Raw genomic sequence first — 17,504 nt, 5'->3', positions numbered from 1 at the left:
CGTGTTGCTTAATGAATTAACTCTGTCAGAGGCCAAATTGTTGTGTGATATTGTTGGTGAGAAACGCAGGAGACGAGTCAGCTCATGCTAAAGTGATGCTGACAGGTGATGCTAAGAAGTCTCATGCCCAGTACTGAAATCCTGTTTTCATTGACTACATAAAGGAAAACATAGCATGAATTAAGTGATGCACTTAATTGTTTTTAAATATAAAATAAGATTGTATGAAGTTTTTGTAATGAAAAATACACTTTTAATACTATGAATGGCTGTCGTGGGGGTGACAACAGTAAATAGTAGCTGCATGTGAGATGGAAAGGTGACAGAGACCTTAAATACTTATCATGCTATTCTCTAGAGATACTTGCTTCACAGATTGCCTGGCTCACAACACACACACACACACACACACACACACACACACACACACACACACAGAAGCACAGTGGATACATAACACTTCTGATAGTATCTACTGACTGACAAGTTAATAGCTTTCATGCATAAAGCATGATCAGCATCATGCCTATCACTTGATCCCCCTCAACCTGGGACACATTAACCACCTCACACCCATTTAATTACACATTGGTGGGCCTTACTGTGTGTTTGTATGTGTGTGTGCAGTGTTGTCCACCCTTGTTTTATGGTTAGCACTGCATGCTCTTCCATTGAAGTCAGTACAACTTCACTCATTAGTACATTATGGTGGCCACTTTGTACTCGCTATCCTCCTCTGAAATGATTCCTTGTTGAGCAAAAAGCTCAGCAAATGAACACAACTTGTTGAAGTCGTAAAGTGGTCTTTCCACCCCCGTCTCAGTGGTTAGCATTTGTTTAGCATTGCGTGCTACAGCAGCATTAGTGTAGTTTCCCTCCCATATGGATTCAGCCTGAGGGACCATCTGCCTATTATTATTTGCATCAATGGGCCGAAACGGCTCCATAATCTTTTTAACAGATTACCCTGTTGTTATCTAGAGTCTGTATGGATAAAAAAGGGCTAACAGGATCACTGATGAAATCAACTTTTCATTAAAGGTGTGGTTCTTTTCCAGAAAACCTGTTGAATGTTCAGTTTGCAGTGACCACAAAACAGGCGATGATTGCTTTTGACTGGCCAACAGGGAGGAGAATACAAGAGGGATAATCTACAGCCTGTTGTACTTCTTTTCTCTCTGTTATTTTGAATAATGTGAGTGACACCAGTTGGCACGCAACACAAGGAGCCAGCTTTTTGCTACAGTAGAGGTGCATGTGGTACTGCAGACTGTGACCTCGTCGCTTTCGTCTCTGTCTTTCTTTTGCCCTCCTCCCCTTTCATGCAGGAATGCAGTGAGACAAAAATACAGGGGTAGAAAACTAATAATTATTTCCTGAGTTGTCTGATTTATAAGTATCATTTTCAGGATGAATAAGCAGAAGAGTCAAAGGCACTGGTGTGTTTTATAATGAAAATCTCAGTCGCAGCGGTAAATAGTCCAGGACCTGGTGAAATGAGAGCTATATAATAAACCCTTTATGGTTGTTTATTCTATACATTGTGAGCCAACAGTCCTGTGCTCTGTGGTGCATTTGTTCGAGTCTAGATTTGGATGAAGCAGATTTACTTTAGATTTTTTGGACCGAGGCCTGGACCTAAATAACTCAACTTATGAGAGCCCAAGAAATAATTTATCCCTTGTCAGTCTTTCACTCTCCTTCTTCATCCATCTCTTTTTTTCCCTCTGCAATTCCAATCATATTTAATTCAAAACATTAAATCCACCTCTCATGGCACATCTGGTTCCACGTTTCTTGTTTGTTTATAAAGCACGAGAGGTTTTCATTTCAAATTTATCTTTCAATAAACTCAAAATCAGTGAGATGGGCTTTATAGCACATAAACTTTACGGTTTAAGAGGACTCGCTGTATGTTCATTTCGAGCTCTTGAATCTCAGACGTCTTGTGAAAATGGAGATTGTGTGAGTACAGAAATAGAAGGCTTGTGCTTTATTGTGGCCAGGTGGGGTTCCTGAATGCAACTTTTATTAACCGCCAGCTCCTTGACAGAGCAACAAGCCACAGCCATCCTCATCAAAACAGGAATCCAAGGAAATGCTATTTATAGAGTAACCACGCAACACATCCATGCATGCAGGAGCTGATGTGTTTGTTTTACAGTGATGCAGTGTATCTCAGATCCACTCCGGCACCTACATTCCCTTATTTTTATTTTGCATTACAAATTTATCAGTTCTTACTATTACGGTTTACAGCGTGTCTATAGTCCTTCCACACTAATGTCAAAGTATGTCTGAACACAAAGGTCTCCCAAAAGGAAATGAATTAAATCACTTTTTCAATAAGTCTATCAAAGGAAGTTTGAGATAAATATAGAAGCTTAAGAGACAAGCCAAAGAGAGTGGAGAGAAACAATGGAGTTTCCGGTCAACTCCTACAAAATATACTTCCACTATGTGTGTTTGTTTCTGTACATGGGAGCTTCAGAGTGTCTACACATGCGTTGCCATGCAGCCTCCAGGCAGGGTTATTGCTGCGATATGTGTGACTCATGAGGGAGTTTGTATCCTGAGTTCACCCCCGCCAAGCTCCAGGGTCGACGTTTGGCTTGTGGAACATATCAGATCCCCGGCAACGGCAGGAAAACTGGAGCGTCTTGTTGTCTTCAATTAGAAAATACACTGTTGCATTCATTTGGGTAGAGTCAAATTAAAAGCTTTCCTTGCATAACTGGCTCATCTCACGCAACACATGCCTGAATGCAGCCTGTGTGTGTGTGTGTGTGTGTGTTAGCAGAGAGCACATCATTTCACGCTGAAGTACATTCTCCTTGGGCCTCCATCCATTTGCATCCTGTTAGTTTTTCTAATTGTCTGTATAAATATTGCACCACGTTGGCCTTATGTTGTGGTTAATTTTCCCAAGGCTTGACAAGCCAAATTTAGGAGTGTTTAGACAGCTTTTTAGCTGGCTCTGCATGTGTGTCGCTCTTTCAATGAGTTCATCAGAAAACCAATTTTCTCAGCAGACAAACATCGTGCTCACATAAAACATGTGCGCCACAATCAGTCATGTTCTCTATTTATAGAAGCAGTTAGATGACTTTCATATTATGATTGCTATAATAGTCCTCCTAGTACGTTTGTGTGTGTGTGTGTGTGTGTGTGGAGTGTGCATGGCGCCAGTTTTATGATGCACCGTGTAGTCAAGCCACATACAGTAGCAGTACACACATTGTAGAGTAGTTGCCATACAAGTCTGTTTTGCCTAAGGGCTCATGTGTCGAGATGTATTACTTCTGTACAACATGGTGACTGGTGTGTCTGCTTGCCAACCAAAACAGAGAAGTGGAAACAATTGAGTTTACATCCCGACCTCCAATCTGTGTGATCCCATTTGCTTTGTCATAATATCACTTCCCCTTCACTTCAGTATCTAGGCGCATAACCAAGGCCTTTGTTTACGTTCTATTCAGGAATTGATTTTTTTTTTTTTTTCAGAGATAGACTTCCCCCAGCTGCTCCGCATGCACACTCCCCACAAAAAAATCACTCACTGTCGTTATAATCTCCTCTGAAAGATGAATATGTGTGATTCCTGCCCTCCCTCCAAGAAAAGTACTTTTTGTAGATGCTGTTTTGTTAGCAGACAAAGGGAATTGCTCTAAATCCTGGCAGTCTATCCCTTCAAATGTAATCTTATATATCACAGTGGACTCAAAACATTCTCATCCAAAGCAATATCTGAAAGATTATAGACCTCAATCCAGTGTTAATAGTGGTATGAAGGATGATTGTTCAAATCATTGTAGTTTAATGCAAACTGTATATGTCCATCAACTGGGGCAGAATTAAACTTGTGGAAAAAGCTCCTGTTTGTCTTCAAAAAGTTATGAAAATGCCAAAACCTTCTTTCAGTGAATCTTTTTTTTCCTTTGCCACATTACAAAAACAAGAAAAAAGTTGAAACTGTAAGGGCTGGATTTGGACGGGGCGAGATCCGGACATTTGATCTGTGGCATAATGAAGTATTAGCTTCCATTACAGTGCAGGCTTAACCTTTTTGCGGAGCACCATTGAGCACTTGCCAGCAGTCATCAATATTTAACAGCTGTTGCTATTATGAAATTCTTTATGGGCTAATGTGGCTCGCCGGCTTGCACGCAAGGCCTTGGCAGACTGCCAGCACCCTGTCAGGAGGAAGGGGGGGGGAGATTGACAGACGGCTCGCTCGCGTGACAACCAGCCCTTGATCAGCCAGCTTCTCTCTCTCTTTCCCTCTCTCTCTCTCTGTTGGTGTTGCTCTCTCTGCTGTGGATTTCCTGTGCCTGTGGAGAGAGAGAGAGAGAGAGAGACAGAGAGAGAGAGACAGAGAAGAAGAGCACTGAGGGAAGGGGGCGGGAATAGGCAAAGGAAGTGGCTGTAAGCCAACCCAACCTCAACACACACATATGCACACACACACAGTTTTCTCTACTCACGCAAGCCTTGTGGGAGGGGAGGGACTGCTGTGCTGCACAGCCTTTGCATGTTCAGGTCCGGAGCTCTTCTTTACAAGCCAGATGATCAGCTGCCAAAAGATGGCACCCGTGCTGCTGGAATCAGGGCGACAGACAGCCTGATCACATGGATGTGTTTGGGGGATGTTTTTCAATTGTAAGACATTTGAAAACCATCAGACTTCTGACAGAGACAATTTAAGTTTGACTTGACTTTCTTACCAATGGTGGAGGAAGTATTCAAATCTCTTGCTTATGTTAAAGTGCAATACTGTAATATAGAAATACATTTCCTGCTTTAAAATTGTCACTTAACTAAAATGGAAACATTATCAGCAAAATGTACTTACAGGATTAAAAATTAAAGTACTCATAGCAGGAAAATGGCCCCAGTAAGTGTTATTAAACACTCACATATTATAGTATTGGATTACTAATGCATTTGTGTGTGAGTCACATTTCACTGTTCGTGGTTGTCCTAATTTTAACTACTTTATGTACTGTTAGATTCAATAGTTCATTAGTGCATCATGTGTTTTGTATGTAAAATCTAATTAATCTGTAAAATAACTATTGCTGTCAAATAAATGTTGAGTACAGTACTTAAGTAAAAGTACTTAATTACCATTTAATTACTAACTCACTTATTAAATGTACACATTTTCAAATAGAATTTAATTTAATTTCCACTACAAATTCCTTTAAACTGGCAATATAAAGTTATGAATGTACTGAGACACTTTAAAAAAAGCAACAATAACCACTTGTTTGACTCGATTTGGAGTAGCATGCATGCAGGCTGGTATTTCCCAGGTTAAAACCCTGCAGCAGCTTGTGTGTGTCTATGAGAAGCCATGTACGAACACTTACCTGCTCCTCGCTGCATATTGCTCTGGAACATGAGCTAAAGAACAGACCTCCAGTTCAAAATGCATGCTACCCTTGTACTCACGATTCATATAATGCTTTGAGTCATGCAACGCTCTTCTACAGCACTCTTCAACATAATGTCATGCCATGCCACCATTGAATCTAATGCTCTAATGTACAGGACTGTATTGAAATATTCATTTCTGCACTTTTCATCATTTTGCGAGACATTTCTTTGTGTTTTATCTCCATTATCCCCAGAATGAGAGCATGTCAGTGACACCATTGGCCCACAGAGACTTCTCTCCCCCTTCTCTTCACTGTTTTCTCTTCATATTTCTCTTTTTCAGCTGCTCTTGGTAGAGTGGGAGGAAGTGGCTTTGGAGCAGAGGGGGCTGAAAACAGACAAACACACCCAGACTGTGCTGCACACACCCGAATGCTACACAGCCAAACTCAAATCACCCCCTAGAGGTTGCAGAAATTAATACCTGATTGATAGGGACTGTGGCCTAAGCTCAGACATATGTACACTCACACACTCTTTTTTTCTCATGTGCTCATTCTTAGTCTCTGACAACAAGCAGCAGTGAAAATTTTGTGGATGTCGAACAAATTCAGCAGCTTTTTTCACCTTAACAGGAGCACCAGAAGTAATTATTTTGGCACGCAGCATTCATATCACATTTCACAGATCTTTCCTCACGTCCTCACAATCTATTTCCTTCATATTCCCTTTTCGTAATATCAGATTATCTTTTAATTTCAACAAATTCAATCTGCTGTCATTAAAGGCTCCATAGTTGCTCATCAAAGGTTTTCTTCAGCGAATTGTGACTTAAATTGTGCAAATTGAGGCACACTGTAGCTTAATATTTGGCGGGTGGTCCTAATATTTTGCGTACTAAGTGGAAGTGGAAAGACAGACCTGGTCGACTAAAGGAGCTAGACACTTTCAGCCTCACCCTTTGGCAGCATCTACATCCCTCTACTTGTCACTTTTTACTTAACACCCCGTCCTCACACAGAGCACATAAACGCCTCATCATTACCTACTCTGTTTTCCTTTTAAGACCAGAAAGGGAGAAAATAGAGGCAAAGAAAAGCAAACCCGAAGACACGAGCGATGATGAATAAAGCTCGTATTGTTGGCAGAGGAAGTGCTGGTGCCGATAATTAATCATCCCATATGTTTGTCTTTCCTGACGCTGCATCCTCTCCAAAAGCTGCCGTAAGAGAGAAAACAAAAATACATGAGGCGTTGAAGGAGGAAAATAAAGAGGCTTATTAGATTCATTTCCCTCTGCACTACTTTCCACTGGTTGGATGATTTTGCGGTGATTGAAGAGAATGGTGTGTGTGTGTGTGTGTGTGTGTGGCTGTCTGAGTCTATTTGTTTGTGTGTGTTAGCACCTAGCGGAGGTGATGACAAAATACATAAAATTATTACTGGCATTTATGAGTTTACGAAGCTGCCTGTCAGTGCAGTCATCAGCGTTCTTAACCGTATTTCAGCAGCAGAGGCGCACATTACGGCCTTTATTTTCACTCATAGCTTGAGTAAACCTGCAACTGGGGAAATAAATGATTAAAACAAGAAGCAAATTAATCCAGACTAAAATGTATGGATGAAAAAAAAAAGGAAAACAGGCGCATTGGCTTTGCGTGTTTCAGAGTGGAATTAAGAGAAGGGAAACTCTTCCAGCATCACGAAATCGGTTGTCGATCGCCTGCGATGCCCCGAGTTGAACAAAGAAAGGGTGGAGAGATGAGGAGGAGGAGGAGGGTTGATGGGGTAGGAGTGTGGGGGGGCAGGGTGGACAGGAGATTGCAGAAGGTTAAAGGGGGAGGAAAGGAAGCCGTAATGGGGTTATTTGATGGGGGTGGGGACTATACGAAGCATGGAAAGATACATACATACATACTTAGATATAATAATGAGGCTATGGTGTGTGTCTGTGTGTGTTGCGTGACTAATCTTTGCCTGCTACAATGAGTGACGGAGCGTAGGGCTGATCTCTTGGAGTGAGCCACATGCCCCCTGACAGCACACCCATAAGAGAAACACGCAAACATGCCTCCAACACGCAACACACACGTCACCAATGCACATGTGACAGTTTTGCACGCCACACTCATATAGGCTAATTGCATGTATACACACTCTGGCATGGTAGTAGGTAGTAGGCCTTCCATTAAGGCAGAAAGAGCATAGTATAGTGGTTGATGGAGTACTTACTTGTGATATTGTTATAACTTTGGTTGGTATTTCTACTCTATTAATATCAGATGGCACAAAGATTACAGACACTTTAGCAAGTATGTGTTTGCAGAATTTTATGAATGAAGAACAGACCCCCAGTCCAAATACCTCAATTTTAACAAGTTCCTATTCAGTTTTCAAAGATTAATTTCAAATTCAGTGACGATTTTCAACAGAAATGAAATAATTTTCTCTCTTCGATAAACGTAAAACTCCCAAAGTGCACTAAATGCTGTCCTCTACCTCACTCTGTGTGTACAAGCGAGCTTTGAATGTGCATGTGGCCATATCGTGTGAGACGAATCCCGTAAAGTCATGAAATCCTCCAATGTTTTGTCTTTTTGGACCGGCCCACCGCTCTGGCTAATACCTGGCGTTAGCGCAGTGCCAAAGGAGACTGATACAGTTAATGTGTCCGCCATATGTCTGAGTGTCTGTCCAACTTTCTCACTGCCATATCAAAGAGGTTGTGGGAGAATTGTTGAGCGCTGGAATCATTGTTGTTATCATTCTCAGTGTTTCCTGTGTTGACAGGGCTCTGTGTTCTGAATGTGCAGCAAAACAATATATTAAAGTCAAGAATGTGACCTGTGTAATGTGTGCTTGAATTTTTTGTTACCATTTTTTACATTCTTGAACCCTCAAGTTGCTATTAGTTTATTTACCCTTTTTCTTTTTATGTCTTACAGCAAACCCAGATAAGACCTCCAGGAAGCACATCAATAGCACAGCATCCTCTAACTCTGAACCCAGGAAAGAGAGCCTTCCAGTGGGCACCGGTGTCAATGAAAGCAGCCTCCTCCTGGAGGTAAGAAACCACATGGCCGCTGTGTGTATGTGTATCTCGTGGAATATTTCTGTGCGTATGCAAACGCTGTCCTTAAGCTGTTTTAATAATCCCTTTTTATTTTCATATCGTTGCCTTTTTGGCTGTGCTTTCCTCCTCCACGTCACCGTCGATGAAATCCTCACCAGTTTGCATACACGCCACTCAGGGGACCATTTTTGTCTGAGTGACTGGGTGTGAATTGGGAAGGGGGGGCAGGGAGGGTTTTTGTGTGTGTATGCGTGTGTGCCCTCCGCCCTTTGCCCCGACCTCCTTTGCAGAGCTGTGGTGTTGCGTGACATTAGGGTGAGACGGGAGTGTCGGAGCTGATGAAGGAGGTGGGGACTCGCACACGCTGGCGGCTCGAGCAGCCGGTTTGTCTGTATGAGTGCACCTCTGTCTGAATGCATGTGGTCGTGTGTGAAAGTGAGCAGAAGAGAGTGAGAAGAGCACACCAAGCCTGTCAGCAGTAATCAGAGCAAACAGGAGATTTGTGTTTTGTCAGTTGACCTAAGACCTTTAATCAGATTTTAACCACATATTAATTATAAGTGCACATCTTTAGGGCATGACAAGTAATGCGGAGATATGTTGTTAAATTCCTAGAAAAACTTCTGAAATGTTTCTGTTGAAGGCTTTAGAGCAGACAGACACAGAGTACAGCGGCACTACATGGGAACTGTGAGAGCATCAGATCATTGCTACACAATCAATATCCTAATGGCTGTCTGTCAAACAACAAATTATGACACTGATCATCGCCCAACAACTACGTGCTCATAAACACACACACACACACACACACACACGCACACACACAGAGCTGAGATGATCCACTGATGCTTCTGTTAATGTGTTAGGTTGTCTCAATGGGGTGGTAAACAAAAGGATAGATTGACTGTAGTGATGTGCTGCCTCCCGTTGCGTGACTCAACCTGCACCGGGGCCTCATAGCAAACTGTGCATTAGTTGTTATGGTGATGGAAAGAGACAGATATCTGTCTGTGCGTGTGTGTATTGTGTATTGTGTAAGTGTATGTGAGTGTGTATATACTCATCAAATATACAGTATATGCATATAAATACACAATATATTGTATATTTTATTGTATTTACAATATTTAACTTTTTTTTATATATAGTATATTTTATATATAAAATATGGAACATAAATAATAAGTCCACAGCCATGCTAACAGCTCTGTGAGGTTGTACTCAGGCACAGCAGTGCTTTGCGCTAAATGCTATTGTCCACATACCAACATGCTCATCCTGACAAGTACAATTCCATCCATCCACCTGTATTTATGTACGTTTAAATTTTTGCATCGATAACCTGCACAGAAATGCCGGAAATTAGATTAGAGTTAAAGTTTTGTATTAAAAAAAAGACAAAGAATCAAATTACGGATTAGGAGACACAAATTAATACATGAAAACAAAAAAGTGGGTTTGACTGGTACCCTTTTAATAACGTCATCTTGTTGTGCCATCTGCAATGGTTTAACAGCACCAACCGTTTTACTGTTGAACTGTTTATGTCAATGAACCAGCTCCTGTATTTGCATAACAATAGCGGATGGAAACAAACCAGTTAATTCGCAAATATTTTTGGCCACTTTCCTCGAATTCTTGTGAAAATGTGCACTATTTGGATGCAACTTGGCTGATGATAACAGGATGACATTAAGCAGGATGTTATCAGTGTTGTTTAACTTGTTCACCCAGAAACCAAAAACCGACATCACCATCCCTGGAGCTAACTTTTAGCTAGCATGGCTAAAAACTAAAAAGAAAATTAAAAGAAACTTCTGATTGTGTGCTGTAATGTGCTTCTTATGTGTGACTGTGGTTCCAGTCACTGGTTGATTTTCAACATTTTCCCAAATATAATTCAATATATCAGAATCCCGTATTATTCTAACCTCAGTATGTGTGTGAAGGATGTGGGTGTGTTCCCGGTGGCAGAAGGTCTCCATGTTTGTCATGACCTCATCATCACCGCTTTCATCTCACTCTGACAGCTAGACAGAGGCAAAACCGAAGAAACTCTGTTGAAACAATGAGACAAGTCTACCCCACCACCACCACCACCACCACCACCACCTCCCACCTCTTCCCCTCCCTCCTTTGCTTCCAAATTCAGTGAACCAATATTTTATTTTGGGCTCTGCGTGCAAAGCGCCTCTTAAGATTTGTAAGTCAAAGCTTTTAGTCTCCCAGGGGCGGTTATGGGAGCCGGGGGCGTCGTAGTTGCAGATATGTGGTGGAGCGAGCCAGCAGCAGGTGCCTGTTTCCATTACCTAAAGGCTTTAGTATGCAAGGAACTGAGGGAAATGTGAATGGAGAAGACATACAAAAACAGCATGCGCACAGTGCCGCCAATATTATAAAGTATTTGTTTCTTTGTTTCTTGTTTGGCCTTTAGTTTGGTTGTTTTTAATAAAGAAAATACATTATCATTATTATTATTATTATAGTTCTTTAGGCATTTTGCTGTTTTTTCTTTCCAGCTCTGTATATGAGAAATAAATTGTAAAAGGTCTGTCCTATTCCAACATAAATGATGGGTGTTCCCATAATGGTTTTGGACACGTGAAAAATAACTGTACTGTTCATGTACTGTATTCATCTGTAATATATTTGCCAAACATTCCATTTTGGAAAGCCAATTACAGCAATCAACCAACAAAATATACAGTTTTTTCCTGCAAGTCCAAGGCCTAGTTTGTTCCAGAAGAATAAAAATGTTGAAGTCCTTTAAAAAGAAAATGGGTTGCAGAAACTTAATGTGGCATTTCTATGTCTTGGAAGAGGAATGGAGAAAGGTGAACTGGCTAAATAAACCAAAATGAACCCAACATGTAAATGTTGGCCTTTTTATGGCTACATAAGACCTCCTAAAGGCAACATCACATTCAAGTATATTCACACCGTTTTCATGTCCATTTTTCGGATAGGCTCTCTAGATCACTGAGTCATTTATGAGACCACGTAACATTCCTAAATGCTTACATGTTTAAAGGTAAATGCTTGTTGAAGGCGAGCTCTGTAACTGAACCTACAATTTCTTATATGAATGAATTTGATGTCTTAATAGGGTAATCAACATCACAGCTTTTTACTCTGAATAAAGCTACACCACCTGAACACCTTATCTTTCCTTAGACACATGGTTTCAATGCAGTACAGATTCCAGATTTAGAAAGTTTCATAGTTTTCACACTGTCACAGTCACACTGTTTTTATAAATATATTAGATTTGGCCCCAACATGCTGTTACCAGATGTTTGTACAACCCCATGTAACCAATATATTAAGTATATTAGAAATTGTACTAAGCTGTATTGATCCCACATTGTCCTATCTTCATTTCAAAAGCTTCAGATCAGTCCAAAAGGTTCTGTTTCTTGCCCAAACCTTCCTTAGTAAGTGCTGAGTCAGGTTCAAAATAAGGGAAAGCGATTGTTTGCAAAGCACATACCTATTTGTGCATGTGTTATTTCTCATTAAAGTGGTAGCATCATTTATATTTGAGTGCCTGCTGGACAAAGCTCTGTGTTTGTGTTCGAGTGTGAGCATGTGGGGGGTCACCCTCCCCCTGGATGTCATGAACATGTGCCAGTTGACCTTGTCAAACAACATCAGCATCTACACCGACGAGAACCTGACTCACCTTCCCATCCCATGCTTCCCTCACCCATCATACATGTTTTGTACATATTCTCATGTCATAGTCGAGATATGTTTCTGTCTCAGAGTTGCTTCGTCACAGAATGACTCACGTACCTCTGGCTTTTAGGACAAATCGCTCTACATATCACAGACAGGAATCAGAGTGCATTATGTGGTTGGGATGGAGCAGTGAGCAGAGCATTACTCCCTTCGCTGAGGCAATCAGATCACTGTTGGGAGAAAGTGAGAGAGGGAGACATGGAGGAACAGCGAGTATGAGTGTGAATTTAGAGGCCACAGGGATATATACCACACACACACACACACACACACACACACCAGGGAAGACCTGCATAGTCTCGCAGTAAAATAGAGGTGACAGACTCTGGCAGAAGCAGTCACGCAAGTCAAGTAGCCTTGCAGTTGTCACGCTATCGCAGCTGTGCGTGCACACACACATGCACACACACACTGGAAGACCTCTTCCAAGTCTCCTTCCTGTGTTTTTGCTTCCACCTCCATCTGTCCATCCCTCCTCATGTGACTGAAGCCAGTTATGTATTTATTTAAATGTTCATTTTTAATCAACACTTGTCTCCGTAAGCTGTGCTGCTGGCCAAACATTATTCCCCTTGTGTGCATGGGTGTGTGTAAAGAAGAAAGTGGGAACGAGGCTGTGCTTGTGTCTGGAGTTTCTCTGCTTTTAATCTGTGTGTTTGATATCACAAATCAAAGCATGTTACAAACAGACTAAATGATCAAAGTTTCTGACTTATGAAATACATAAGTTTAAAGGGGAGCAAATTGGCGTGTATGTCATCCACAAGTTAACTGCTTTAAAAAAACCATGAGTCTAAATTCCACCAGAAAATATTCTAAAAAGGCTTTCAAAAGCATGTTTTTGCATTACAAATCAGCATGTTTTATTTGGCCCACTCAGTTCCATAACCATCTGTCTTTCATTCCTGCTCCAGTGTTGTATTATTCTATCTTTTGTTCCATTTTTACTGTTATTTGGTGTTCTGAGAATTATGGAAAGAATGATATAAATTGAACATTGTGCTAGAAAAAAGTCTGGCTAGAGTCAAATTCTGGCAGCGTTTTGTGTCTCAAGCTTAAAAAATAATTGTACAGTAATGACTGTACACAGTTGGGTTGCAAAAATAAAACCATTTGACTCTCTGCTGGTTGCAATCATGGCATCTAAAGTTAGCATTGCAAAGATTCACAGATTAAATGCAGTTGTTTGTGTTTGTCAATTATGTATTTGCACTTATTTGCTGCATGAGCTGCCCTGAGTCACCATTTATTTCTGTCTGTCTGTGTGTGTAGTCTCTAACAGGCTTTGCCTTGGTGGTGAGCAGTGATGGGATGGTCTTTTATGCCTCCTCAACCATTGTGGACTATCTGGGATTTCATCAGGTGAGTTGAGCATCTCAGTTTAAGATGTACAATACTGCAAGTAACATGCTGTGTAATGAAGTAATGATGCTGTATGACGAACTACAGATAGAGTAGTAGGTAGTGTCACAATGTGCAACATTTCTCCTAAAAGGAGGAAAAGGAGGTGTGTTGTCATTCCATCCCTTTTTACTCAGCTTTTAGTCCAACTCATCGCGTTTTGGGGGGAGTGACCCATGTACTGAGGTTAAGCCCTTGCTGCAGTGGCCACAGATTTGACTCCGACCTGTGGCCCTTTGCTGCGTGTCATCCCCCCTCTTTATCCCCTTGTCTTTTCACTCTACAGCCGTCACTATCCATTAAAAACAATAAAAGCCACCCCCAAAAAACGTATCATGTTTTTGACAAACTGTCAGTCGTCCAGTGGCCTCCTGCCTGAGGCTAAGGTAACCTGAATCCATAAAACTATTTCAGGAATTTAGGCAACTGACAGCAAACACAACCAATATAAAATGATTATTGAATATTCATGAATATTCAGTTTAAGGTTTCTTTCCTTCCCCCTGTTTTTCCTTTGTTAGTGTCTCTGTACCTTCTCTGTTCTATTGCCACTCACCTCAAAGGAATGATGTTAAAGAAACATTTTGGGAAATACACTTCATACGTGCTCTCTATTTCTTTAATAGGTTGGATCAATTATAAAATAAATGTGTAATCAAACAGATGTTTGAAAGCACAATTTTATACTTTTGATATCCCCCTTTCACATGTAATAAATCCGGCCTCTCACACAGCCCCTCTCAAGGTTCTCTCTCAACAAGTGTAAGAGATGTCTGCCATTATTCACCAAGTTCACCTTTCCCCTTTTTCACCCTCAGCCGATCATTTCTGTCCTCTTCCATCCACCCCTTTTCACTTTCTTTCATTTTCATCTTACAGTTAATGAGCCAGTCTCTCTTTCAGTCTGCCTTGCTGCTGCCTGATAACTCTATAGAGGGCAGAGCGAACCCACTAAGTCACAGCTAAGAGGCCACAGGAAGGTGAAGACCTCCATTTCACCCTGAGATACACTCTGTGGTGTGTGTGTGTGTGTGTGTCTGTGTGTGTGCGGGCACTGATAAGTCACCAACGGTTTAGCTTCCTTCCTCTCCAGCGGCTATACCCAGCCAGTCATTAATTATGGATGATGTCAACACGGGCTCGCCTGTCCTGCGATGCTGAAATCACCCCCCTCCTTCAAACCATGAATAAAGTGCTTTTCACTGTTAAAATCCCTCCTTTGCCCTCATGTCTGCTTATGCACGCACACACACACACACAGACACTTTTGGGTAAAATTCTTCTGGTACAGCGCTCCCACTTGGCTTACAAGCAGACAGGGGCAGTAACCCAGGGCCATGAAATCGACATGAAAACCAAAGTGGTCTGCAGAATCCTGCCACAGTGTCTATGTGTGTGTGCAGGGTGGCATGAGAGCCAGTAGAGACAGACAAAAGAGACAGTTTTTAGTGTGCATTTAATCGAACACAGAAAATGTTGCAAAATGTTGAAACATTTCATTTCATGCTGTCTGATGTAATGTCGGATGTAAACATGGAATACTTTTCAATAATATACTTAAAAGTATACTTGTAAATGTCATCAAGAGAGATTGGTAATGGCTATCTTCGCAGCTCAAATTTCAAAGAACGATGGGAGATGGACGTTCCAAATGCAGTTTAAATGGAAAAAATCTGTTCAGCCACTGTGGATATATCAATGTCTAAAGTCAACAAAACTGTCTTGCCTGCAAATTTGAGGGCGTTGGTTAAAAGCTGTAGGTGGGCGATTTCAACATTTTCACCCAGGGAAATACATTGGAGCTAGGGAAAAACATTATTTAGAACATAAAACCATTTGAAAGGTCTGCTTAATGTGATATTAAGTTAGGGAACATAGGAACCAGTGAACACATATTTACGCTCCCACATCAGCATACTAACATACTCACAATGACAAAGCTAACATGGTGGTGTAAAACAGATATAATGTTTACTGTGTTCATCATTTTAGTTTAGTGTGTTAGGATGCTAACATTTGCCAGTTAGCACTAAACACAAAGTACAGCAGAGGCTGATGGTAATGTCGTTAGTTTTGCAGGTATTTGGTCAAAAACCAAAATCCGACAGACCTACATTGCTGTCCCTAGACAGCGTAGCTAGAGAAGATCACATACAGTTATGTTTGCATTCAAATGAAGAACAAGTGAACATAAAAAATGTTTTTTTTTTTGTTTTTTTTTTCACTTTTCGATTTAGCTGTTTGATTCAGTGTTGAATGGAAAGCAAGGAAATGCACTTGACACAATTTAAATTCACTAAATCATGCCAATACAACCACAGCCAGCTTGGGAGCCAAAGCCTCCCAGCATGCAAAGCAGCCAAAGCATATAACGTGATAAGTTGATTTATGATCACCAAAGGCAAAACAAATCACTGTATATACACAAATTCCACTTCAAATTTAAAACATAGTTACTTTTGCCAATACTGAGAATCAGTGGTTCTATATAAGTTCTATATGAGAAACCCAAAATTTAAAGTGTTGTTGACGACAGTCTGTCCTTGCAGTACTTAGAAAGAAATATAATATTTCTTTCTAAGTACTCACAGATCATCACGTTATATTTCAGAGGCTGTGATCAAAACATTCTCATAGCCTTTCCCACATGTTCAATTCTCGCAAAGGAGCTATTGGTTGTTTTTAAGTCACATATTTGCCTCTAAGGCCTTGACAACATGTCACATAATTCTGAGCCCACAATTGTAGTCAGAAGGACACTTATCCTTAATATACCACAGGAAAAAAAGAAAAGAGAACGCTTCACTAAGTAACACCACAAGAAAGCCCTGGAGAAGAGCAGAAAACCTCCACTGGCCTTTGATCCCATTTGTTACTGGGGCAGTTAGCCTTTGAAGGTCAGCGAAAATATCACTTATTCTCCATTTTTTTTCCCTTCTTCTTTTCCTCTGTGTGTTTTTTACGAGAAACATAAACAATAGTCACTCGATCCGTCTGTCTGCCTGACTGCCGGTAGGGAACCAAACCACAGGACGAAGCGCCCGCCGAAGACGGTGGGAACAGATTGTGTTTTCAGAGGCAGGCGATCAAAAACCTTCGCGTGCCACCAGTGTGGAAATTATGGAGAGAGTGCGGGGAGGAGGGAGAGAGGGAAGAGGAGAAGGTTGAACATTTTAGTGAGGAATCTGTCATGGAATGACAGAAAGCAAAGCTATTGCTGGAAAAGAGAGAGAGGCATGACGAGAGTGAGCTGGAACCCAACTCACTGTGTGTGTGTGTGTGTGTGTTGTGTGTGTGATTGATGAGATGAGAGAGAGATGGGAGGGTAAGCTAGCTTTGACTGCTGGTTTCGTTGAGCTGGTCACGCGATGTTTTGGTACAATATACTACTGCCTCATGGCCCTACAGTTGCCTAGATCTACGTACTTGTGGTAAATTCTTCTTTTGTTTGTGTGTGTGTGTGTGCAGGCATACTGAATATCTAGTGTGCACGTATGTTTCTGTGACTTTCATTGACTGTGTGTGTACAGTATGGTCCTTGTGTGTGTGATTGGGGAAGTTAGCACGCTCCCTGGGAATCCCGAGGCAGACTGAGTATATCTGAGGAGCAAAGACTGGAATCTTCCCTCCAAACTACAACTACCAGCTGCACTGATGGCACCAAAACACAGTGGTCCAAAGTCAGCCTGCAGACGCTGCTGTGAACACGCAGTCTCATGTTTCTGAAGACTTTCAGTAGACACACAAGGAAACTAGAAAACTAGAAATGTCTCTGACTACATACATATGTTAATAAAGTATCTTATTTAAAGGTTCTATAAATGACATTCACTGCCACTAACATAGATGATCACCACTAGAGCACCATGCGTTCAGACCAAAAACAACAGGAAATCTCATCTCTTTT

The 17,504-nt window shown here is 41.2% G+C and overlaps 1 protein-coding gene across 1 annotated transcript in view; it reads left to right on the top strand.

The window, feature by feature from the left end:
* The window catches only part of ahrra (aryl-hydrocarbon receptor repressor a), a gene marked incomplete in the record, with an annotated part of 62,644 nt that overhangs the window by 40,811 nt on the left and 4,329 nt on the right, over nt 1–17,504 (top strand). Inside the window, 2 exon segments of the mRNA XM_035654710.1 lie at nt 8,325–8,443; nt 13,469–13,558. Coding sequence (XP_035510603.1) covers nt 8,325–8,443; nt 13,469–13,558 — 209 coding nt within the window.

The sequence above is a fragment of the Morone saxatilis genome, unplaced genomic scaffold, assembly GCF_004916995.1.
Source record: "Morone saxatilis isolate NCDOM2014 unplaced genomic scaffold, NCSU_SB_2.0 Contig0, whole genome shotgun sequence".
In the NCBI taxonomy this organism is placed as follows: domain Eukaryota; kingdom Metazoa; phylum Chordata; class Actinopteri; family Moronidae; genus Morone; species Morone saxatilis.
The sequence above is the reverse complement of the archived record's forward strand: the minus strand, read 5'-3'. Positions and strand labels throughout refer to the sequence as shown.